Raw genomic sequence first — 26,800 nt, 5'->3', positions numbered from 1 at the left:
ATAACACTCCCAGGGAATGTTTCTAATGCAAAATGGAGAGGACATAGAACCTTATTAAAAAGGTAACAGACAGTATTACATGGGATAACATCGGTAAGTTATGGCACCTTGCCTGGATCATAGTAAACATCAGCATACTCAGAGGATGTTGGCCGTTGCCATTATTTTTAATATTTCTGGGGGGAGGTGGCGGGGGTGTGAGAGTTGGAGGAGTGGGAGAGGATGAGGCTGAAATGGCTAGTTCAAAGAGGCATGTCCCCTGGGCTGCCATGTTAAGCTGGATACCTTATTTTATTGTTTAATGGGATCAGCATGCTATGGGCAACAGGGCACGGCTGTTTTTGTAGGTCCTGAGGGCACTGCTTGATTGGGCTAGGCTTGAGAGCTGCGAATGGCCAAGTTTGCTTTACCCACGTCCCCCTCTTTGCTCCCGGTGCCTGCCTTCCCTGCGAGTGACCATGCTCACTGCCGCACAGTGCCTGAGCTGTGCCACTTACATGTGGGGGACTTCGCTGTTAGTCACTGCTGGGCAGCAAAAGGTGGTGGCATCTCAGTCCATGAGTCGAATGACTCAGCCAGTTGCTTGGGCCAGCGGCCCACATTGAGGTAGCTGGGAGAAGAGGAGGGCGTGTCTGGGGCCCAGAGTGAACCTAACCACAGTGCGTACCTCCTCTCTCATTGCCTGGTCTCCTCCCTCTTCTCCAGCTGACGCAACTGGACACAAACTGTGGCTGCCACATGGGGCAGCCCACCCCAGGCAAACAGGCATTTGGAGTATCACATTGCACTTCTATATTAGCCTCCATTTACCTGTCTGTGGGCAAAGCCTAAAATCTTTACTATCTGGAATTATTTACTGGACGTCTGGTTTAAATTGTCATAGAAATAGCTACTTAGAGCTTTGAGATATTGTCTTTCATACCCATCCAAGGCACAAATAAGGCCACTAAGTAGTATACATGTGAACTTGAAAATGAAGAATAAGGAAAGGTTTTTGGTGAAACAGTAGAAGACGGATTAATGTATATTTTCCCTACCCTTCATGCCTTATTTTCCTTGTGGTTAAATCTGTCTTGGTCTAAAACAGTAAAAAAAAAAAAAAAAAAAAAAAAAGAGAGAGAGAGAGAGAGAAAGATAACATTGGAAGATTTGGAATACTATTTCGTCAAGTAGAGAGACAGAAACCAGGTTACACTTTTGAAGATTCATAGTGGCAAGAAACTACAGTTGTGGGGGAAACTCTTTTGTGAAGGAAATCGGAGATGACTGTCAATCCATTATAGTTTCATATTAGTTTATTGGTTTATCATTGATAACCTATGAAGGACCCTCAACTTCGAGGTGTGCTATACTTGTAATATTTATTTGGAAGTTAGTTGTTCAGAATAAATGTTCATTACAAAATGCGATAGGAAAAAGCATTTAATTTTAAGATATAATCTATTTATCATCCAATGCAATGAAAAGAGAAAACAAACATGTTTACCCTAGTAATAGTCATGTAAAATAATTAAATTTAACGTATCAATTATGTTAAAGAGATGTACTGGAAGAAAAGTATGTTGGATAAAACAGAGATGGAGATGGGCAGTGTGAAAAGTATGAATACACCATGGCATTTTCAGGGCTTTTAAATATTTTTAAAATGTATTTATTGTTGGCAGAGAGCATGTGGGTGCATGTGTGTGGGGAAGGGGCAGAGAGAGAAGGAGAAAGAGAGTCCTAAGCAGGCTCGGAGCTGTCAGTGTAGAGCCCGACGTGGGGCTCAATCTTGATCTCGCGGGAGATCACGACCTGAGCGGAAATCAAGAATCGGATGCTTAACCAACTGAGCCACCCAGATGCCCCAGGCCTTTCATAAACTTCAGAGTGGGAGTGACAAAGAGGCGTGGGTGGTGTTCAGCTCTAAGTTAGCAGGGCAGGTGTGCAGGCTGGCCATCTAGAACTCAGGCAACACTTGCATTTTTGCCACTGATTTCCAATTCAGGCTCCTGAGCAATCTTGTGAAGCAGAAACCACGGGCAACGGAGATGCAGGTCCAGTTAATTATTGCAGATTTCGCTCACCTGGTGGAGACGTGCTGCCAAGCAGAGGAAAGTGAAATGTGCTTCAGAGGAGAGGTATCCCTGTTTCCTTGTCTATTCTCTTAGGATTTATTGAAGTTCTAAACAAAGTACTCTGTCCATTCCAAACGTGAACGGATTGGGAGAAAAGCACAGTGTAGACAGATTGGTGTAATTGACTACATTTGGGTTCAGGGTATGTTACTATTTATGCTTATTTGAGGAAACCAGCAGAATTGAATACCAGAGTCGTGGCACCAGATGGAGGTGGATTGGGGGTGGGAGAGAGAAACATGAACTGAAGACTTTGGTAATTGTAGAGAAATGGTGTCCTTAAAAATAGAGTGAAATTTTAAAGAAATGACAGTTTGAAGACCTTATGGGCAAACTGTAGTTTTGTTCCAGAAATTTCTGGGGGGCACAATAGGGAATAGTTGCCAAATGTAATTGGGGCTTAACTAAGGAATCAGGGACAAGGGTTTCATTTTCTTAGTGGCCAGAAGATCATTGGAATAGGGGTGAAGACTACAGAGAGGAAAGAGAAATGACCAGAAAAGAGTGCTCGTGCTTACTCACCAAACTGACTACTACATTAGTTTCTGTAACCATAATCTAATTGCGTATGGTTACCAAGTAAATGATTTTTCCTAAGATGGTAAAGTTATAGGACTTAAACTGCTAAGAATATCATGGTAGGCTGTGGCCCAGAAAATTCATGTCAATTCATGGAAGGGACCTAGGACAAACTGCTCTCCCAGGGACGTGATTCAAGGAGCAGAAACTCAGATATTGTAGTATCTGAGTAAAGGAATGCAAGTGTGTAGTTAAAAAATAATAATAATAAAGCAGTCTTTATAGTGAAAACAGGCTGTGGATGGTTCAGATGGGGGATACGTCTAGCAATGGCCGAGGGAAATGTTTTCACAGGTAACAATTTTCCTGAATGCCTTGATTACCTTCAGTGGCTCTTTTCTACCTATTCAGCTAAACTGTACATGTGTTTATGTTAAAAGTCACATATCTATAGTCTAGCCAAGGGCAGGCAAACTACAGCTCTCAGGCTAATGGACTCCACTTCCTGTTTATATAAATAAGGTTGTATTGACACACAGCCTTGCCCGTTTTTTTACATATTGTCTATGGCTGCTTTCTGTCTATAACAGCTGAATTAAGTAATTGCAGGATTGAGTGGCTGTGACAGAGACTGCGTGAACTGCAAAGCCCTCAAATATTGACTATCAGGCTGTTCACAGAAAAACTTCACTGACTCCCAGATTAGCTGATACAAAAAATGAAAGTAATCACCTATGCTAGAATCTATTTATTTTAGTTTTTTTTTAACGTTTTATTGTTGAAAGACAGAAAGAGAGCTCGAGCAGGGCAGAGGCAGACACAGAATCTGAGACAGGCTCCAGGCTCTGAGCTGTCAGCGCAGAGACTGATGCGGGGCTTGAACCCATGAACCGTGAGATCATGACCTGAGCCACAGTCAGATGCTTAATTGACTAAGCCACCCAGGCGCCCTTCTATTTATTTATTTTAAAGCCTTTTTACTTTTTGTAAAGCATTCAGAAAACATGTTTCCATCTAAGCGACATCTCCATAGCCACACAGATCAACACTTTGAAGAAGGGCCTATTCTGGGAACTCCCAAGGGAATTTTCTTGAGGCATTCTTGCTCCTGAGTGAGAATACTACTTGCTCAAACTGTTTAACCAATGGCCTGCTAGGAAGATTTCTGTGCGCTTTCCCCCACATTTTTTGCCTAACAGTAATCTTCAACTTAGTGGTTGAAAAACCCAATATCTTCCCCTTTCCCCCTTCCTTCTCTACTTTCTTTTAGGATTTCTCTCCCCCAAATTAAAGGAGAAAACAGAAGCTATCTGAAGAATATATCATGTTAATTATAATTTGCCAGAATTACTTCTTCAGATAAAAATGCTTATTATCTGTAATTATGCATTATCTCTAAAGTTTGGTCAAGTTGATCCTTGTATGATTATTCTAAGGCAGTGAGTCTGAAACTTTAGTGTGCATTAGAATCACTTACAGAGCTTACTCAAACAAAATCAGTGTTTTCCACCCCAGGGTGTCTGATTTCAGTAGTTCTGGGATGGGGTCTGATAATTTGCATTCTAACAAGTTCTAGGTGCTGCTGGTGCTGCTGGTTTGGGGACCACTTTAAGGATCACTTTAGTAAGGTGCAAGTAGATAATCATAAACTGTTCCCCCATTCCCTCCCCATGTTTCTGAATTGTCTAATTCTCAGTGAGAAGTTGGAACCAAGGACAGTAACAGAAATAATGAAACAATTGGAAAATAACATATTTATAAAAGGAAGTGAAAGGATTTGTGGATATTAGATATGAAGATAAGACTGGAATATTTGCAAAATAACCTTATAGTATATAAACAGGCTTAGCAAAAAATGTGGGAATGGATGATAAAACTACTTTAGAATCTTATCCTCAAGAATTTGTGCAAATCTCCATGCTTCTGTGTTTGTGAAAGGAGTCTAGGTTTGACAATAGGGCAGAGGAATAATGCCTAGAGACTCCAGGAGCCTCCATGGAACCACGACCCCAGAAGCTCAGAGGCTCAGCCAGTTGGCAGTCTGTGGCTCTTCCAAGTTAGCTATAAAAGACTAACCACTCCAGGGACCTACAGGCATTTTCTTTGTTTTCTTTTCTGATATTATAGTAGTCAATTATGTAAACCTGTCCTGCCTGCTAAAAGAGAGGGTGAGCAGGTTTGAAGATTGCCTTTCTAGCTCTGGCTGTTGGGAGGACAAAGCATTTTTAGATAAGATGGAAGACATAGTTTGAGAAGGAAGCCAAATTCTAAGGGGAAAAAGGGTGAATCAACAATGTTGGAATGTTGACAAGAGAAAAACGAATATATAAGAGGAAAAAAAAAGAAACTCGGCTATACAGGGTGAATTTGGATTGTCCAAAGAACGGGCATCTCTCACATTTCATGAAATAACACAAATTGTAGACCTCAGCAGGTTCAAGGAGAAAACCCTACTCACAGATACTCTCTGCCAGGTCAACGGGGAATGATAATTATAGCCTGAGATATTTCTCTGTCAACCAGCAGAGTATAATATAGAAGAAAGCAAACATGACTTAGCAGAAATGCGGGCAGGTTGGAACAATGCTTTGAAAATAATACATGCAATTTCACAATGAAAAAAAGCGAAGGTCTACTTTTAGATGCGACTTAACACAAGTTCATGGGAAAAGATCTGCTGGGTAAGTAGTCTGTACCCAACAACTTGATGGGTCTACTGTCAGAGCCACTGTAGTCTTGGATGCATTTCCAAAGAAAAAACAAGGACCAGGTTTAGCAAGGTGATAATCCCAACGTAGGTGGATCAATGTGGGTGAACTACCAATGCAGGTGGTCACAGGTTACTATGTTCAGTTTGTTATAATACATTACACAAGCTTTGAAAATTATATAAGCAATACATGAACACAACAAGAGCTCAAACAGAACACCAGGGTACATTTCCCCTTCCCAATTTTGAGTTCTTTCTTCTAGTTTTCCTAGTGATTCCCATCATCACCTTGATAGTTTCCTAAAATATTCAAATTATTCACATCACATAATGAATATGGTGTGCTTCTGCTGACTTCAAGAACCCTATCCGGAGACTCTTTCTTAATTTATTTAAAAGTATTTTTAGTTCTTTTATTGCTTCTATTTCTTGGCCCTTCAGTTCCAGTCAGCATCTAGTGATTCTCCCAAACATAAGTAACATGTCTGAACTTCCTTTGACTTCCTGCCAAGTTTACTTTTTAAAGCTATACCATTGTTCTACATTGTCTGGGTTTATGTATCTGCTTATTAAATACAAAGTTTATATGCTTTGTTCAGAAGTTAATGCTAAAAACTGGAAATGACTCAATAGTATATTTGTGTGTTTACTTTGAATATTACTTATATCAGTACCATGAATGGATTGACCAACCGAATGATTTACCCTGTTAAAAGGTGTAGAGATTAAATGAACACTCTTCTCTTGCCACTACCAGCTGCAGAAAATCATGCCACTTTTATTTAGTTTCACATATTTGGACTGTGATTTCCTTGTATATCCTTCTGTATTTGAGAGTTTCTAATTGCCTTTCTTTTTCTCTGTTGGCAAATAAAGCACGCACTTTCATCAGATTACTAGAATGTTTTAAGTTCTTAATAAGACAGTTTTTTAATAGAATATTCTGTCATCTTAAAAGAATATTTCAAAAAGCCCTCTGAGCTAATATTTCAATCAGATGTAGTTATTTCTGGACTTATCCATGGCTATTCACATAGGGTTTCATTTCAGTGTAATCCTGGGTAAATTGGACTATTTGTAAATACAATTTTTTTGTTTTTTTCTTGGACTAGTTTACGTTTTGTTGGGCTACATTCTTAACATATGTACATATGTATGTATGTATTATTTCAAAATAATACATAAACTTTCTGGGTCCTTGTATTTTATTATTTTTTAAAGTTTATTTATTTATTTTGAGAGAGACAGACAGACAGAGAGAGAGAAAGCCTGGGGAAGGGCAGAGAGAGAGAATCCCAAGCAGGCTCTGTGTTGTCAGTGCAGAGCCCAACACAGGGCTTGATCCCACAAAACATGAGATCATGACCTGAGCTGAAATCAAGAGTCGGAAGCTTAACCGATTAAGTCACCCAGGGGCCACTGGGTTCTTGTATTTTAAAATATTATTTTGTCCATATATTTGCACAATATTTTTGCTGATATGTCAATGGGGGTTCTTTAGGTGTAAACAATAGGATCAAATTCTGGCTAAGTAATATTAGTTTATTGAAAGAATAGTGGTGGCTACAGTTTGAAAAACAAGCTGAGCAGTAGACCAAAACCAAAAGCAACTCAGAAATTAGTGACTTTCTGGTATTTTACCGCTATGACATATCATCATTTCATTATTCTTAGCCCCTATTTTTGCACTTTGATATTTTGGTCAATGTCATACTTATAGCCTTTTCTTCCCCCTTAGCAGTTCATCAATATCTCTTACATTGATTTTTTTTTCTTTTTAGCATCGACAAGGCTTTCTTCTTTTTTAAAAGCATTTTTACCATTATTTCACTGGGGTCTTGGAAGAGATGAGAGAAAACACATTTTAAGAGGATATTAGCTGATTGTTATGTCCAGAGAGTATCTAGAATGAAAAAAAAAGGATTGAAATGCATGTCACAAGGATATGGAGAAATTGACTGTTAATGGTTATCCCAAAGTCTTAGGATGGGTGACCTGTTAACAGTCTACCAACATGTCCAGGATTATAGGACATCAGAGTGACTAATTTGATGTCAGTGTAAGGAAAATGTTTCCTCTTTCTTTTCTCTGTTCTCTGCGTTCCATCACCTCATGGAACATGAGTCCATGCTTTCTATTTCTAAATCTTGCTTGTGCTTCGCCTCAAGATGTTGAGTTATCATCCCTTATTTCATGTAGGACATTTCTCATTATTACAGTAGTTTTTCAGATTCCTTTCTTCTACCTTACCTTACCTTTACCAGAAACGTTTTCCCCCCACCTCTGCATCTGTCATCATTACAAGTGAGAAATTTACCAAGGAACTATGGAATAAATAGGAATAAATAAAGTCAGGAAGGACGGATATGGAGAAATAGGACTTACCCACTAATATTAGGTTCAGAGCAAATGGATAAGATTAAATATGACGGTCTTGAGGTTGAGCTTATGGGAAAATGTCCCATGAAGATTGATTTAAAAAGTCATGGGTTCCCAGAGAAACAAAGATTCCTTAAACGGCAGAGCTATTTTGAAAACCAAACTTAAATAGATTCCAGTCTCTAGATAGTTTAGATGTGGTACTGTTTGAGGGTAGGAAGAAAGGCTAAATTAATAGACTTTTAACCATGTCCCACAGGGTGCTAGGAGCTCTGGGGAGTTCGGGTCACCTATCCACTAGGGCGCGCGGGCTCGTGTGTGTGTCTGTATGCGCGTGCACACGCACACACACTCGCTCATGCACTAATCTTAGCAATGGAATTCTAGGGGCCCTATTCCCACTTCACTAAAGATCACTTAACTTTTACCTGTCTCTCTGGGCTTCCAAGAATGGCTTTCATTTGAATAAAGAGCATACAGGTAAAAATTGGGGAAAACTGCTGGACTTAGAATAGAGGTCAATACCAGTGTATATGGAGATGGTAAGGACACGGATCAATGTTCGTGGTTTTGATCCTTTTGAATTCTTGTACCTGATTATATAATGATTTAGCATGGGATTAGCCTAGAGCAGTTTTAAAATGCATTGAGAAACTGATGTTGATTGTTTTTACCCTGCGCCAAAAGAGTCCCATAATTTTGTGAGGAAAAAGCAAAGTTTTTTTTTTTAATCCAAATCTGGGGTCCTCAGAGTGAGAGAGGCATTGCAGTTAAGTAAGAGCTTAAGCTAAGGGACTAGGCTGTGAGAAATTCTAAGATCTTGAGCAGTGAGCACTTAAGAGCCCCCTCAACAGGCATATAACAGGTAAATCTTAAAGATTTTTCTGTTTGGGGATCATAAATGTTCGGGTGGCTTCTTTTGTTCTGTTTTTCTCTTTCTTTACCGATGTACTTATTTGCTTTCTTTTCTAGGGGTCCAAACTGATTGAAAAGTGCCAGTCTCTCTTGGGACACAAATGATCCCAGAAAATGTCAGTGTGGAATCTTTGGTGAGATCCGCTTTTTATTTTTCATCAGTAATCAAACCCATGTCTGAGATTCAAAATAAGATTCAACAAAATCATTTCTTAGCTACTCACAATGTTACTCAAGAACACTAGCGCGGCTACACTAAATCTCTCCTTTTCTACTCAGAGAAACCTACTTATCGTAACCCTGATACAACCAGCTTACACTCTTCCTTTCTCCCCTAAGCTTTCAGCTTCTCAGAAGCAGCACCAGAAATATGAAATCAAGGGGCCTTTCAAAGCCTCAGGTAGACGCGATGGGCTGCCACACTGAGCTGGAAACTGGCTGCTGGGATTCCAGAGTGAAAAAGACCCGCCTGCAGTTTGGAAGTTTCTGTCTATATCACTGCTGAAAATGATTATTGATGAACTGAATGGAATATGCTTTATAATAAGTTAACTTTAGAATTGCTTTGGCTTTTTTTTTTTTTTTTTTTTTTTTTGAGAAAGTGTGGTACCGGGAGGGTACTTGGAACTGCTTATAACATTCATTCATTGAATAGACTTTTAGTGGGTCTAGTGTATGAGGCGCTATCCTAGGAGCTTGTGATACATCGGTGACCATGAAAAACTAAACAAAATCCCTATCTTCCTCATGTTTACCTTCTGGGGGAGGTTGGTGAAAACATATCTTTCCTTCTTTTTGTCTCTCTCTCTCTTTCACCATCAGTTAGACTTGAACTAACTAGGACTTTGCCTTGTGCCTATGGCATTGAACACATGATGAAATCAAGAAAATATTTAACGTTCTGTTTGCCAAGAGCCTTTGAGTTACTTGCAAAGCTACAAAAGGTCATAACTGAGGTGGGGAATAGGTTCTGTTGGCCGTACATTGTCTCCTACGTGCCAGATAAGTCTGCTTTTGCAACAGCCGGTGTCCTAAAGACACATAATTACACGTAACTTCTTGCTTATTATTGTCACTGGCTACAGTAATAATAACTAGCATGGTGCCAGATACTAAATTTTTACCTGTAAAAACTCGTTTAGTCCTCATCATAATCTAATGAGGAAGGTACAATTAGTAACCTTCCCATTCTACAGACCAAGACGATGAGCACAGAGAGGTTAAGTACCTTGCCCAAGTATTCACAGATGGTTTGGAACCAGGTTTCAAATCTAGACCATCCATCTCCAGAAACTGGGCTCTTAATCAGTGCATTTGTGCTTTTTTGTCATGTCAAGGAACATCATTATCTAAAAACTCAATAGCAGAGTAATCTCCCTGAAGCACTGATTGCAAACAGTGGTAGTTTTCTCTGCACAATGTTGAGAAGAGAATGGCTAATTCCTTCTGTGAACAGTGAACCAAATAACTCGCTTTGTCTCCTTTAACCATTGATTCTGCCACCAACACCTCAGCCTTGGAAGAATCCCCCAGAGGTTCATTCAATTTCTCATTCTTTTTTCTCTATCTCTTTCTCTCATCTCTTTAATATATATTTGTTAATTCCTTTTTCTATGTGTGCTCATTTCTTTCTTTAAACTTTGAAATTGAGTTCTGACCCCCTTGGCCCATTTTTCTCATCCTTCCACCTTTTATCTTTACCCTAGGTATGTGAGGCTGACATTGGAATGCAGGGGCCCTAATGTTTATCAACTTAAGCTTTCGGTGATGATTTGTATGGTAGTCTTTTCCCCAGCAATCCTAGGATCAATGACATAATGAACTTATCATTTGGACTTATGTTTATTTTTCCAGATTTTTTTGTGTTTAATAAAAAAATAAGCAGTAATAGTGTAGTGCTTACTAAATAAGTGAGTTATTCTGATTAGAGAAAAAAATTCTCATTATATTGCATCTCACCTTGATTTTAAATAGTTTTACCTCACTCCAGTGATTTCAACGTGTTCATATGCATTAGCAAATTAGATGTGAAAAAACGTTTGCAAGTTCCTATTGTGTCTAATACACTGCTAGGTGCTATGGGGAAGAATATGAATTTACTAAGACCAGATAACTAATGCATTTATACAAGAAACAAACACATAAGGAATTATAACAAAGGGCAGATTTCAAATTTCCAGTGTCACAAGAGCAGAGCTAACTGATAATGTGATTCACAAGAGTCTGAGTTCACAAACTGTCACAGAGACCAGGAAAAGTCATGGAAGAAGTGACCCTGCCCAACGACTAGAAGTTAGGCAGGGTTTGAACAGATAGAGAAGTGGTGGGATGTGAGGTGTTTTGGGGAATGGGAAGTGATTCAGTTCGGTCTGTTGTAAGACAAAAACTAAGTAGTTGTGGGCAGTGTGATCCAGTGGAAGATAAGGATACAAGGGTGGGTGGAGACATACTGTAGTTTAATTTTAACAACAGTTAAGGTTTATCACATTTTTAATGTGTAAGGTGCCAGCCTTGACATGTATTATTCCTATAACTCCCACAACCATCCAGTGAACTACTATCCCATTTTACAGATGAGGACAAACAAGAATGCCAGACAGAGAGAGTGTAGTTTAGGGTGAGGCCATAGATTATGGGGGTTGAGAGTGTGGATTCCGGAGTGTGGTTCAAATCCTACCCAGCTTTTCTAAAGACCTTAGCAAAGGTTAGACCTCCTAACCTCTCCATGGCCTTCCTCATCTATAAAATAGGGTAACGTCTTTGTGGGACTATAATAAACACTAAACCAGCTAATATAGGTAAAGCTTAAAACAGTACTTGACAAATGGTGAGTGCTATTAATTTGAATGATGTGAAATTGCCAGTTTGGTAGGTTAAATATTGACAATTTCAAAGGGCTCAATCAATCTAATAGGTGTTAACTATTATTATTTAGAAGACAAATGAAAAAGAAAAGAAAAAAGAGAAAGAAAAAAAGAAGAAAAAGAAAAAAGAAAAGAAGAAAAAAGGACAAATGGATGCCATTGAAGGGTTTTGTTCTAATGCATCCTATTCCTTTCTTTCCTTTCCTGTGTAGATATAGCAACATGACAGTTACACCTGCCATCTTGTCCACCTCATAGACTGCCTTGAAAATGGACTTCTTCCCCGTTCAGTTCCTGAAACCAATGTGAACGGCCCTAAGCAAAATTCCATAGCAACACTGCCTAACTGAACATTTCATATAGCCAAGAGATAGTAAAATATACCACCAAATCAGAGAAAACCATACAGAAAAGATTCTATATTTCTTTAGCTACTGGGTCCGATTTGTGAAAAGGATGCATATATACAGGAGCTTTTAGAAAAACATTTCATATAACTCATTTGCACATTCTTTTATTCACTGATTCACTAATTCATTAAGTCTTTTATTCAATTGATTTTTACTAAGCACATCCTATATACAAAACACAGCATTAAATTCAGCCAAGTATACAAAGATGAATGTAACAGGTCCTCTACCATTAATAAGTATAACATTACTGGGGTTGAATTTGAACTAATATGTAACTGGTAGTAAAAAACCTGAGCCACCTGAAGCAAGGATAAAGAGTTTTATGACAAAAGTTTATACTCTTGTATTATGCAAAGATGCCTCCGAACAGATTTTTCTCTCTGAAATTGTATTGCCATGTAACAAATTATCCTAAAATTTGGCATACTACAACAACCATTTATTTTCTCATACATTTTCCAAAGATCAGGAATCCAGGAGTGGGTTAGCTGGGTTTTCTGGCTCAGGGTGTCTCAGGAGGCTGTAGTCAAATTGTTAGGGCTGTGTCATCTGAAGGCTTGACCGGGACCAGCCCATGGCCCACTCATCTGGCTGTGGACAGGAGGCCTCAATTGTTGCTGGCTCTGGCAAAGGTCTCTGTTCCCATGATGCAAATCTTTCTCTGGGGCTGCTCTCGCCATGGTAGTCGGCTTCCCCCAGAGCCAGTGACCCAGGAGAATGAGCGAGAAGGACGCCACAGCGTTATATGACCTAGTTGCCCAAATCGCACACTGTCACTTCTGCTGTCCTCTGCTCATCAGGATTGAGTCACTAGGTCCAGTCCATTTGCAAGGTGGGAAGGATTAGGCCCCACCTCTTGAAAGGAGGAATATCAAAGACTTTATGAATATATTTTAAAACTACCACAGAAGCGAAGTTAATGTCTTATTAAATAATTTTCTTTTTCTGCATCTGGTAGGACTCTGTGCTTGCATATACTTGCTACTTCTTGTTGGTAACTTTCTAATCATAACTTATCTATGCCTTAATTCAAAAAGTAACACGTGTTCATTATAGGCTATTTAATAAGCATAGAAAAATAAGAAATGATTCACCCATAATTCTACAATTCAGATATAGCCACATCTAATGTGTTTTTGGTTAGTGTACACACACACAAACATATTTTATGGATAATAGATATTTTGAATATCTGTATGTATATTCTTATTTAGATATTGGATATGTAAGAAGAATTTCTTCCATAATTACAATTTATTTGGAAACATAATTCTAATAGCTGCATAATATTCTGTGGGTAAATGTTTTTTTCCTTCTGTTTTTTTCCATAATTTTGAAAATTTAGGCTATTTAATTATTTTTATCACAATAGCGATATAATAAGTATCTTTGCACAATGGCTTTGTATGACTGATTATTTCAATATAGGATCCTCTAAGCTGAATTATAGGATGAACTTACTGCTGAACTGCTTTCAAGAAAAGTTATATCCACTTGTATTTCCACCAGTAATATCAGTGGCCATCTGATTGTAATTTGCTGAGTATTTAATCTCATTTCTTAATCTTTTCCAATAGACCAAAAAGTGCATTTTGCTTTTCTTAACTTTGTGTTTTGATGACATCCGAGTTATTTTGTTGACTCTGTGCTCCAAATTCATCCTTAGCTGTTGGTTCTTTGAAAACTGATACGGACCCTTTAGAATTATTTTATTAACTCTCTCCTCCAAATTTGTTCTTAGCTCTTGGTTCTGTGAAAATGGATATGGACCCTTTAAGTGTGTTTCCTTTGCATTGTGCATGATGCCCTGCTTCGTCGGTAGAGGGCGCTGAAGAAGCATTGTAGCGGGAAATTTGGTCTTTCCAGATTCCCAGGGCTGACTGACAAGGCTTTGGAAGGGCCCCCTTTTTTCCTCCACTGCTTTGCCCAGAGTGCTTTCTCCAGGGCAGTTTGCCTGTAGGGTGCAGCTTTCTTTACCGTGTGTATCCCCAACTCCTCCATCTTCCGATTTGGTTTGTGGTGGCACAGCCTGGAGCTGAGCACACATCTGTACCTGAACACAAATCGCTGCTCTCGGCACCACCCCCTGGATTCAGTGCCTGCTCACAGAGAGGGCCCCCGGGGGTGGCCATCTAGTAAGCTACCTGACCAGCCTCTGTCCCACACAGCTTCAAAGATACTGCAGCCCAACTGATGCACAGAGTTGTACTGGGTTCCTGCAAAAGAGGCCCCTATAGCTCCCAATCCTGGCACACACACTTCTGCTTTACAGTTATTCTCCTATAATCACAGCTTAATTAAAAAAAAAAAAAAAAAAGGCCATTTATTTATTTTGAGAGAGAAAGAGACGTGGGGGCGGGGCAGAGAATTCCAGGCAGGCTCAGCACTGATGGCGGGGCTCGATCTCACATACCATGAGATCATGACCTGAGCCAAAATCAAGAGCCAGACGATTAACCCGCTGAGCGACCCAGACCCCCCACAGCTTAATTCTTTATATTAAACTTCTCCTGCTTAAATCACTGTGTTTCTGTCTCCTTACTGGATACAGTTGATCACCATTAAGATACAACTCTCCTCTCACAACACACCTAGTAGCTCTTTGTATTTCTTCTGTGATTTTACTTTTCATGTCTTTTTTCTTTTTTTCTATCCATGTCTTGGAATTTTTCTTACAGATCTTGTAGACTTTCAATATATTGATGATTAATCTTTTGTCATTTAGGACAGGTACTTGACACTGATTTAAATTTTTATAAGTATACTGAATTTTAACAATTTCATTTGCCCTACTTTAGCAAGATGAGACTTTTTCTGAATTTTAACAATTTCTTTTGCCCTACTTTAGGAAGATGAGATATTTTTCTTTTTTTTTTTTAAGTTTATTTATTTATTTTGAGAGAGACAGGGTATGTGAGCAGGAGAGGGACAGAGAGAGAGGGAGAGAGAGAGGATCCCAAGCAGGGTCTGAACTCATGAACTGTGAGATCATGACCTGAGCTGAAACCAAGAGTCAGATGCCCAATCGACTGAGCCACCCAGGCACCCTGAGAACATAATTTCTTATTAACTGATAGCTGGAAAGATAATGATGCAAGCCTCTGTTTTCCTCAATAAAAGATTTCCTAGGACTCAAAGGTCACAGCACACTTTTACCTTCATTGAGTTTAGGTTTCGGTTTTGGTGACACTAGGAAGTAATAGCTTTGTCTAAAAATGTTTCGTATTTTAATTTTGATAGTCTTCGAACTTGGGCTTGTTACATACAGCCTTTTCCCTTAGTACATGTAATGTAATCAAACCAGGTAACACAATGCCTGTGAGGAATGTGAATGAAAGTGGTTTAGGGAATGGACCAATGTTGCATAAAATTCCATTTTAACATAGAGTTCACAAATAATATCATAGATGATACCTGTGGCATTACCAGTTTTTTGTCCCCCCTTTCTTCAAGTCAGTTTTAGCAGACTTTTAAGTATCTTGGGAGTTGTGGGATGAGTTGTCTTGGAGAAAAAGAGCAGAGCTCCAGAATCCCTGCCTATTTTTTGCTACAACAGTTGTGTTATCCTTTGTTTTCATCTGGCAACAAATGGTTATTGTGGATCAACTCTTGTCCTAGCCCATTAAACGTATTAAGTCTCTGTGGTATACTTGTTTGGAAAAATAATGAAAACCAGTTTAACTGACTTTTTTAAAATGCTTAAGAACTCAGGGCACCTGGGTGGCTCAGTCAGTTAAGTGTCCGACTCTTGATTTTGGCTCAGATCATGATCTCAGGGTCATGAGCTGGAGGCCCACACCAGGCTTTGTGCTGACTGTGGAGTCTGCTTGAGATTCTCTTTCTCCCTCTCCCTCTGCCCCTCCCCCCTACTTTCTCTCTCTCTCTCTCTCTCTAAAAAAAAAAAAAAAAAATGCTTAAAAATACTTTTTGAAAGTCATGAGAAGAACAGAAAAAAAAAAAAGAAGGGTTCGGGTTGAGGAAATTGCAATTTGGATTTCTTAACAGAAATCCAACCATCTTTTCTATCCCAAAGGACAGATAGCTCTGATGTTACAAATAGCCGAAAGCCACCAACCATATAGAGACAGCCCTGGGTTTCATGAAGAAGCTAGAGTTTGCACGGAGCTGAGAAACACCATCACTCACTATCAGATTCCTTTGTAGGGTAAGAGTGTGCTTCCTTTTTATTTTAAGAGCTGGCAGCTTTTACTCCTGAATCAGTTCTGAGAATCCGTTGATGATTTTTTAATTCTCTTGACAGTTCAAGCTGAAAGAAGTTTACCCTACATGATATCTGAAGACATCATTTAGATTCAAGTTCATGGAGTGTTTTACTATAAGAAAGTATTTTGGATACACAGTATCCAAGCTTGTTTCAGTTCCTGAAACAAATTCCAGCTCCTTTCAGTGCAACTGTGAAGCCTAGGTCAACTCATCACTTCAAAGAGAGACAAGCTTTTTCAACATTCAATTTTCCACAGATTCAAGTTCACAGACATTTGTATGAATGCAAGTATGGAATTTGTGCATTCATCAAATAGTAATATCCCTCTAATTTTGCTGAAGTGTTTCAGAGTTTCAGCAATTACAGCCTGGTCTGCTAAACGGTTGTCTCAGTTTTTACTACCCGTTTACTTTGGAGACATTTCATTATAATAGCCTTTTCTGTACTGAATCTGAAAAGGAGAAGGAGAAAAAGGGTATTAAAAATTGAACACAATTTGTGCGCTGAACCTCTTATAGGAATAGTTACCCAGCATACATACTCCCAACTTACTTTGTTATTGTTCTTTGAATCTCTCTTTTCTCTTCTTCATTTAATCTTTGAAGGATGGATTCCAGGAGAGGGAAATGAAAGTTAATGTACTGAGCCACCTGAAAAGGGAAACAAAACAAAACAAAAAAGAATGCAGATTCTGTGAGAGGTGCTGGGTCAGGAGGAAGCAAAGAGAGATTCAGGGTGACAGTATCCATACATCACTGCTAATTTCTTTTTCATCTTTATCCATGAGGAAAATGCGAGCATTCTCTTTGGAAGGTCCCTGCACGAGCCTATGCAGTAGCGGGACATCTGTCTTCTTTAGCCGCCTCCGCTCTACAAATGAAAACAGGAATCAACTATAGTTAGCAGTCCATCCTAGAGAAAAAGAGGAAAGACAAGTTGTCCACTCATTTTCTTTCTTTTTTTTAAAATTTTTTTTTAACATTTATTTATTTTTGAGACAGAGAGAGAGACAGAGCACGAACAGGGGAGGGGCAGAGAGAGAGGGAGACACAGAATCTGAAACAGCCTCCAGGCTCTGAGCTGTCAGCACAGAGCCCGACGAGGGGCTCGAACTCACGGACCGTGAGATCATGACCTGAACCGAAGTCGGACACTTAACCGACCGAGCCACCCAGGCGCCCCTCATTTTCTTTCTTTAGCTCACGTGGGGAGAAGACCTAAGAAGAACATACAACAGGAGGCACTCATTCAAAGGAGTAAATTAAAAGTAAAACCTTTAAAAGAACCCAAGGAGAACTTCTTTGTCTTGCTAGATCTTAAGGTTTGATTTATATCTCAGATAATTCAATCTTGCCTTTAGCTTGGATGTTCAGACAAATCTCCAGTGCCATTTATGCTTTTACCAAGTGACACACCTAAAAATTCTTCATCATTTGTCATTCATTCATTCAGCAAATATTTATTAATTCTTTCCTAGGTCAGTTAATGTATTTCCATCTTTCCAGTTGTTTAGGTCCAAAACTTTATAATTATCCTCAATTATTCCTTTGTTTCTCATCTCAATCACATCCTTGGATCTTCCTTGAAAACATGTTGAGAATGTCTTTCACATCACAGGTCAGTGTTTTTATTATTTCATTCATCTGTGGGCTTCATCCATGCCATGATAATCAGATGAGAAAGGAAATAACTTCCAATTTGGTATATGCCAAGAATTTCAAATTTCCAAAAGTTATAAATACTCCCACTCACAAAAGCACTTCCAACTTTCTGTCAAAATAATTTCACATCTGTCATTTCATTTTTATCAGAATGAAGCACGAACAGAACACTGTGTCCTTACATTCATCTCCTTTCCTCCTTTCTCAAATATTTTTTGAGTTCCTACTATGTGTTAGGCATTGTTCTCTGTGCTGGGCACCTTCTAAAACAAAGCAGAGTAAAATCCACTTACGAAACTTACGTTCTAGTGGAGGACACAGACAACAAGGAGGACAAACCAATGAAACATATCATGTATTAGTGATAAGTACTCAGAAGAAAAATAAAGCAAGGAGAGGGATAGAAAATATGGGTCTGTGTAAATAGGTGTGTACAGGGGACAAGTATGCAATTATTGGTAGGGTGGCTGAGAAAGGCTTCACTGAAGATGTAACATTTGAAAACAACCAGAAGCAGATGTGGTATGGAACCATGGAGCTCTCGGGGAGGTGTGTTCCAAACACAGTAAGTAGATAAGTAGAGCATCCTACAGGTCAGTGCATGCCTAATGCTATCAAAGAGCAGCAAGGGACCAGGGAAGCTAACATAAAGATGAGGAAAGGAATATTAAATGTTGAAGTGAACACGTACTGGGACCAGCATAAAGACTCTGGCTTTATTGCGGGAAGGGAGACCCCTGGAGGATGAGAAGTGATACGACATTGTCTGACTTCTGTTGTTAAAGAACAATCTGTCTGGGTGGGGGAGAGGGGAAAATGGGTGAGGGGCATTGAGGCACTTGTTGGGATGAGCACTGGGTGTTGTATTTAAGCCAATTTGACAATAAATTATAAGGAAAAAAAAAAGAACAATCTGTCTGCTATGTTGAAAGAGACTGAAAAGGGACACGGGTAGACCGGTTAGTCCTTTCTACGCTGTCATCTAGGAAATCAATTATGTCAGGCACTTAAAAGTTTCAAGAATCAGAACTGTGCTCATCTCCTGGATGGGACTTACCCCAGGAAAAAGTCAGTAATGTTATCCGTTCTTGTTTCCACAGAGTCAGAGTTCATTGTTTTAATTCCTCTGCATTTCTGAGGCAAGGCTACAGCCCCGGTAATTTAGCTCATCTTAACATACTAGAATCCTCTTCTGACCTCTACATGTGGTATAACTGCCTCCGCTGTTTGTTGTGTTCTTAATATTCCAGAGCAAGGTTTCTTGCTTCATGAATTTGCTTCTGGGATAATTATTAAGAAATACATATTCCCAGACTGTTCCTAGATCTGGATGGGTTTGGGAGTCTGTATTTTAAATGAACTTCTCAGGTAATCCTGAAGTGCACTAGAATTTGGAAAACACTGTTATAGATCCTGGGCTTAGTAGATGCGAGGTGTTAAAATGCACCTGCCTTTATTTTCCAGATTAATACCTAAATAGGTGCTATAGGTTCCATTCTTCTCTCTGTTCCTGATCCCTAAAAGGTGCTACTTAGGGTTATCTTCTGTTCTGGATTTTGTGTGCAAGCATTTTTGACACGAAAAACAAAATAAAACATGATTTTCACAGATAAAGTTTTAACGAACTACAGTTCTGTGGTGAAAATAAACATTTTTTTTCTAATTATAAAAATAATTCATGCTATCAGGGAGAGACACGAGGGGGATGTATGTACAAATTTTCAGTTATTATGTAAATAAGTTCTGAGGATTTAATCTCCAGCTTGGTGACCAGAGTTAATAGTATGGTATTGTACATTTGATAGTTGCTGAGAGTAGATCGTAAGCATTCTCACACATACCCAAAAAGCCTTAATTATGTGATGTGAGGATATGTTAATTATCTTGATCTTGGTAATCATCCCATAATGTATATGTGTATCAGATCATCACATTGTACTTTCAATATAGCAATTATATTTGTCAATTATTCCCGATTATTCCTCAATAAAGTTTAAAAAAAATTTTTTTTTGATGTTTTATTTTTGAGAGAGAGAGACAGACAGAGAGCAAGTGGGGAGGGGGTGGAGAGAGGGAGACACATAATCCGAAGCAGGCTCCAACGTGTCAGAGGGAGTGCGACGTGGGGCTCAAACTCAAAAACCACTAGATCAAGACCTGAGCAGGAGTCGGAGGGACACGTAACTGACTGAGCCACCTGGGTGCCCCTTCCCCAGTAAAGTCTTAAAAAACCACGTATGCTACTGTAATTGAAACTATGGGGAAAAGCAAAAGGCAGAAAGTAAAAATCACCTGGAATCCCAGAACCCTGAGACAATCAGCCTTACCCTCTGTGTGGCCAACCCTTCGTATATCTCTTTATGCACACACACAAACACACAATACGTACAGGTGGTCATGTCATACTTGCTGTTTTTATCGCAGACATATTTAAAAAAAAATGATTTACTTGTTGTTTTTGTTTTTCCTTCTGTGCTCCTCCTCCTTCCATCCTCTTTCTTGCATTGTCCTGACCCCCTAACGGGGTAAGTGGTTTCAGTGACTTCATATTTATCATTTCATACCTTTCTTCCTGATCATATGATCATATATACCCCTATATTTAAATAGGGGTTTGTAATTCCTCTAGAAAAATGGGATCATATGATATACATTTTTAGTCATGTTGCATCTTTCATGTAATATATATTATGGAATCCCCTCCATTTAACTGGTATAATCTGACACATTCCATTCAATGGCTGCATAACCACTTATTCAATCATTCTTCTGTGATAGGTGACTTTGTCTTTAAATTTTTGTCATTATAAATAGCCTTGCACATAAATCTATAGGTACTAGTCCTTTTAGTTTTGTGGAATAGATTCTCAGCTGCGGCATTGCCAGGTTAAAGGGTACTTATACTGTAAATTTTAATAATATTGTTAGAATGAGTTCCAAAAAAGTAAAGACAGCCATATTTTCACCAAAACTGCATGAAAATACCCTTTTACCCTTCACCACACCACACATAGGTAGAATCCTTCAAAAACATTTCGCCAATCCAATAAATGTGAGATAATATTGCGTTGTGGGTTCTATTTTCATTGAGTTGTCTTTTTGTTGTCACTTTGCAAGAACTATTTGATATTATACGTATTAAATTTTTATCTGATATTTTTCGTAATTTGCTATTTCTATCTTTTACATTTTTATAAGTCTGTCTCTGCTTTTTATTTATTTAAAAATTTTAAACATTTTATTTATTTTTGAGAGAGAGAGAGACAGAGTGTGAGTGGGGGAGGGTCAGAGGAGAGAGGGAGACACAGAATCTGAAGCAGACTCCAGGCTCTGAGCTATCAGCACAGAGCCTGACGTGGGGCTCGAACCCATGAGCTGTGAGATCATGACCAGAGCTGAAGTCGGATGCTTAACCAACGGAGCCACCCAGGCACCCTTGTCTCTGCTTTTTATTTTATACCTTTTAGTTTTTTCCTAAACAATTAGAATATTAATATATACACACACCCTTAGAATTTTTACACTTTATATTATATTTCTTACATTTAAGCTTTAAATTAATAAGGACTTTAATTTTGTATATGTTTGAAGATCCGACTTCCATTTTCTTACAGTTGTCCTGGTATCAAAATGTATTATTTTATTCTGTTCAATTTCCAGCTCAAACATTCTGACACTTAAACTCTAACTGGAGATATTTCTACAATTTAATATATAATTTTTTTCAACTTAAGAGTTTTCAAAAAGATCATTTCACTATTGCCTTAGATTTTTCTCTAATCTCTCTTCCATCCTGTTCCCAACACCCCACATAGAGCCTCTTCCCAATGCTAACCTTTTACTCCCTACCACCAACTTCTGCATATTTTTCTCTACTGAGGAAGAGAGAACGCTCCTACAGTGTGTCAGACACTGTGTAAGAAAGAGGTAATAACAAGATCAGAGACAAATGGTATGCATTGATGACTGCAGTAAGAGCTAGAAGGAGAAGGGAAAGCCAAAAAGAAAGAGGTCCAGAAGTCAAGGACTTCAGTGTGTAACAATTCTTTGGAACTCTCCATAGACTCTCCCAGGCACTGACTGCCATTCAGGAAATTTGATGTCTGGCCAAAAAGCAAACTCTTTTGTATTATAAACTCTTCTAGGATATCTTATTCGTAGGTTATCTTCCTCTGAAACTGTGCAATATGAATAACCTTCTAAAATACCCTTCCCACTTTTCTTCTTCTTCCCTTCCTTCCCTTTCTTCCACAGAAAGAGGGTTAGCTGCTCTTGGGCCTCCCCTGTGGGCAGAAAACTATAACATACTGGAATCGTGTAAAAAGAGGCATCACACTTACCTCCTGTTGCAAAAATAATGTAAAGTGCGAAATCCTGGGCACTATTTTCAATCTGTCAATGGAAAAAAAAATAAGCAGACATGAATTCTTTCATATTTGATTGATTGGTCATTGGCAGATGTTTTCTGAGCCAGCCAGACCCCAAATCTGTATCTTTTTCCTCAGTTTTGTTATACACTTTTAGACAAGAATCCTTTTCTGCTCCCTGTTGAGAGAATAATATAATCTCTCAAGGCCCAATTATGAAAAGGTATTATTCGTAAGAAAGAATTCTTCGGAAACGAACCATTTAATTTAGATGTACATGTTCATAGGTCTTTTTCAGAAGAGTACATTTATGTACCTATAGTTAACTTATACAAGACAGTTATAGCTCAGTTTAGTGATAAAGATTACCTTAAATTTTTGGAGAAGTTGCTCAATTACTTCTTCAGTTCTCATATTACTGTTTATTCTGACTTTAGTTTCTGATCCAAAGGCTGGAGTGAAAATTGATGTCTAGAAACAACAACAACAAAATATTGCCATGGAAATTCTGAAACTTACATCAAACTAACAAGAATCAATATGGTGAAACTGGCCTCCTTCTCCTTCTCCTTCTCCTACTTCTTTTTTGAGGAGCCTTATATTATATTATATTATATTATATTATATTATATTATATTACTTTATTGTCAAGTTAGCTAACACACAGTGTACACAGTATAGTCTTGGCCACCCCTCACCCCCATCAACCCTCAGTTTGTTCTCTGTATTTAAGAGTCTTTTTGGTTTGCCTCCCTCTCTGTAACTTACTTTTCCTTCCCTTCCCTTTATGGCCATCTAAGTTTCTCAAATTGAGAGTGAAACATATGATATCTGTCTTTTTCTGACTGACTTATTTCACTTAGCATAATATCCTCCAGTTCATTCTTTTTGATTGATGAGTAGTATTCCATTGTGTGTTTGTGTGTGTGTGTGTATGTGTGTGTGTGTGTGTGTGTACAACATCTTTATCCATTAATCAGTTAGTGGAAGTTTGGGCTCTTTCCATAATTTGTCTATTGTTGAAAGCATTGTTATGAACATTGGGGTACATGTGCCCCTGTGAATCAGCACTCCTGTATCCTTTGGATGAATTCCTAGTAGTGCTATTGTTGGGTTGTAAGGTAGTTCTATTTTTAATTTTTTGAGGAACCTTCGCACTGTTTTCCAGAGCAGCTGCACCAGGTTGCATTGCCACCAACAGTGCAAGACGGTTCCCGTTTCTCCACATCCTCGCCAGCATCTGTTGTTTCCTGAGTTGTTAATTTTAGTCACTCTGACCAGTGTGAGGGGGTATCTCAATGTGGTTTTGATTTGTAGTTCCCCAATGATGAGTGATATTGAGCATCTGGTGAAACTGGCCTTCTTACGGGCAAAGAAAGAAAAATCACAAATCACCAATTTAAAAGTTTTGTTTTCTTGTGTTTGCTTTCTTTGTTGTTGGATACTATGCATCCTTTTAAGCAACTTTACATTGTTTCTAGAATTAAGTTAGGTAAGACATCATTTGAGGATGTTCAAAACATTTTCACTAGATAATCATACCATTCTTCAATGTGGTTCAAATATTTAAAATAAATTAACTATAACTAAGAACAAATAAAACCTAATATTAATAGTGTTCCAAGACTCTAGAAGAGGGGGGTGGTGGGTTCAGCAGACATGGAGATGGGTGGGTTCTGGGTGGCTCAATGGAATGTTAGATAGATGAGCCTTATATTGGGAAACCAGTAAATAAGTGTCAAAATAAACATTAAAGTGCATATATGCACAGCACTTGTGTGAGTAGAAATATGGATATGGAAATAATTTTTCAAAGTAGATATATGGAGGCTGTCTGGAATAAACTCTTGCTAAGTATGAGAAAATTCAATGTTCATGGATGTTGTGAGGCATTGATGAATCACTCTGTGACACATAAGACCAGTGCTTATGAGTTCTGTGGAGCCCTGGAGAGCCATACGTTCATCTGGCACTAAGGCAAGGATATGTTACATATGTGGCTTGATGTTGTTTATAAGAAGAATCTTTATGGAGTTTGGCAACGGCACTAGATTAGGATTTAGGAGAACTGGATCGTAGTGTCTTCTAACTCCAACTTTGTCAACTCACTTCACATTGAGGCCTAAAGAGGCCTCAAGGATTTCATTTGTAAAATAAGAGAGTGGGACTAGATGACCCCAAGAGCCCATCTAAAGTACCAACATACAATGAATTTGGAATCATGTTTTTCAGAGTTTTAGCTTAGTTTTGTTGGCCAATACACATAATGAAATAAAATCATCTATCCTTAGTGCACGGATAGAAATATACCACAGGTCAAGTCAATAGTCATAACTTATATACAATATCATAATCTAACCCTCTGAAATGAGTGTTATTCGTGTCCTAACAATATTGGTGTTATCGTGGGGTATCATGATATAAAAACACATCTATGACTCTATCAACTTAAACTCCTAGATGCCTCTCACTGCCCATCCATGGATAGAATGTTTTTTGGGGTTTTTTTTTTCCTGCTAGTTATTACAATGCAGCGACTGGCATCTGTATGAAATAAGTGTAGCTTGATCTCTTTTAACGAACGACAATAAAGCTAATGTAAATTGAGTTCTTCCTTTGTGCCAGATGCTGTGCTAAGTGCTTAGCTCCCCTTATTCCATTTAGTCCCATCAACAACCTTGTAAAGTAGGAATGATAAAGGCTAAGAGATGGAGGTAGCTTTAAACTTTGCTCAGCAAGAATTTGAAATCAGGTTGTCAAGCTCCGGCACCCAAGCATTTAGCCACTACACCGTGCTGCCAACTTAGTGCCAATTTCATTCTTAGTACAGGGGTCCCATCTGGAAGCCGCTCATTTGGAACAATGTGGCTTTCACAGCCTTCTTTAACACAAATCACCCCACAAGATGATGACACGGTGTGATTCTGAGAAATAGAAACCAGGACAATTGGTCATTGCACATCTATGGGGGATTGTCAAAATTACTTAATGGCTAAGGGTAAATGCTTGAGCCAGTAAGATATCTAATTTGAACAAAGAATTCACGAAGGAGGTTTCTCCCCACCAGTCTCCAAAGGCACACCGTGGATATGCTCCCAAGGGTAGAGGAAGGAATAAGGTAGAAAGCCCTACAGGAAAAAAGCTTACGATGAATGAGTTAACATTTTGTATGAAAGGGCTCAGAACGGTACCTGGCACAGAGCAAGTGCTTTTTAAGTATTTATTAAATGAATGGATGAATAATTGCTGAAGTACCAGACAATGAAAAATTTGAGTTAAAAAAAAAAAAAAAAAAAGACGACACATTGCCTACCTCCGGCAAAGTGAAATGTCTTACAAAAACTGTGGAAAAGAAACACATAAATTTAACACATTAAGTGAAAAATCAGAATAAAAATTATATCAGAATAAAAATTATAAACAACTAATCCTTGCATAAAAATGCTTGCATAAAAAAATATGTGTATATGTACAAGACCTGGAAGGAGATGTGACAAAATGAGAAGTTTGATTTATTGGAATAATAGGTCTATGGAGTTTTTTCCCCTCTATTTAAATGTTAATGTTCAAATGTACTTTGAACCAATCTCCATCGTAGCATTTACATTATTCTAATGCCATTTGTCGATTACTGATTTCTTTGCCCAACACCTGAACTCCATGCTGGCAGAGGCATCATCGGAATCATCTTCAGATCCCCAGTGTTTGGTACAGAACCTGCCACTTAGATAGGGCTCATTCATCACGGTGGTTAATAACGGGTTCTGGAGTCAGACAAAGCTGGTTTCAAGTTCCGATCTGCTACTTAAAAGTAGTGTGACCTAAGACAAACTGCTTAACCGCTGTGAACCTCAGTTGACTCACGTAAGGTAGGGAAAATAATGGTACCTGTTTCATAGAATTGTTTTAGTGATTGATGAAATAATCCATCAAAATCCAATTTAAAACAGTTTAACACCTAACACATAGAGTGTACCCAATAAATATTAAATACACTACCACTATTTTATTAGTACTATTTTAATTGTAAGTTGAATTGAGCGGTGTTGTTAAAATAGACATCATTTTCGGGGGCGCCTGGGTGGCTCAGTCAGTTAAGCGGCCGACTTCGGCTCAGGTCATGATCTCGCGGTCCGTGAGTTCGAGCCCCACGTCGGGCTCTGTGCTGACAGTTCGGAGCCCGGAGCCTGTTTCAGATTCTGTGTCTCCCTCTCTCTCTGACCCTCCCCTGTTCATGCTCTGTCTCTCCCTGTCTCAAAAATAAATAAAATGTTAAAAAAAATTAAAAAAAAAATAGACATCATTTTCAAATGACATTAGCGGAATCAAAACTCACTTCATGGTTATAGAAGTGCCCATTAATAGAGGCCCTATGCTTCTGTCTGTCTTTTCTGTCCATCATTGGAGGCTTCATCCTTTTTCTCACCAGGGTTGCTTCACTCATGGTGCGATAGAGCAATGGGGATTCTGGCTCTTCATCTGCATAAGCCTTCAGAGTGCTACTGGGATAAGATAAATAATCTAGGAAGAATAAAGATTATAAGGCCATATCATTTAGCTGCCTACCTCTTTGGGTGAATTTGTATATGTATTTAATAAGTAAATATGCAGCTAAGCAGTGAACTATAAT

The 26,800-nt window shown here is 38.6% G+C and overlaps 2 protein-coding genes across 14 annotated transcripts in view; one reads left to right on the top strand and one right to left on the bottom strand.

Moving 5' to 3' along the window:
- Positions 1-15,263, top strand: part of LOC106981802 (alpha-fetoprotein-like) — a 55,108-nt gene extending 39,845 nt beyond the window's left edge. For 6 of the 10 annotated variants that reach the window (XR_003419862.2, XR_003419849.2, XM_015079995.3 and 3 more), the window contains 3 exons: positions 1,988-2,120; positions 8,698-8,774; positions 11,717-15,263. Coding sequence is in view for 7 of the 10 variants with exons in the window: in XM_015079995.3 (XP_014935481.2) it covers positions 1,988-2,120; positions 8,698-8,745 (181 nt within the window). In the remaining 3 variants the exon portion in view is untranslated. The other 4 variants (XR_003419853.2, XM_015079974.3, XM_027058184.2 and 1 more) reach the window with 3 other exon arrangements.
- Positions 15,264-15,593: 330 nt separating this feature from the next.
- The window catches only part of RASSF6 (Ras association domain family member 6), a 49,181-nt gene continuing 37,974 nt past the window's right edge, over positions 15,594-26,800 (bottom strand). For all 4 annotated transcript variants that reach the window (XM_027058192.2, XM_015080202.3, XM_053217255.1 and 1 more), the window contains 6 exons: positions 26,507-26,691; positions 22,540-22,641; positions 22,144-22,195; positions 16,894-17,012; positions 16,695-16,792; positions 15,594-16,593 (listed from right to left, as the gene is read on the bottom strand). In XM_027058192.2, coding sequence (XP_026913993.1) covers positions 16,518-16,593; positions 16,695-16,792; positions 16,894-17,012; positions 22,144-22,195; positions 22,540-22,641; positions 26,507-26,691 — 632 coding nt within the window. In that variant the 3' untranslated portion in view covers positions 15,594-16,517. The remainder of the gene's footprint in view (positions 16,594-16,694; positions 16,793-16,893; positions 17,013-22,143; positions 22,196-22,539; positions 22,642-26,506; positions 26,692-26,800) is intronic.

Source organism: Acinonyx jubatus, chromosome B1, assembly GCF_027475565.1.
Source record: "Acinonyx jubatus isolate Ajub_Pintada_27869175 chromosome B1, VMU_Ajub_asm_v1.0, whole genome shotgun sequence".
Classification (NCBI taxonomy): Eukaryota; Metazoa; Chordata; class Mammalia; order Carnivora; family Felidae; genus Acinonyx; species Acinonyx jubatus.
The sequence above is the reverse complement of the archived record's forward strand: the minus strand, read 5'-3'. Positions and strand labels throughout refer to the sequence as shown.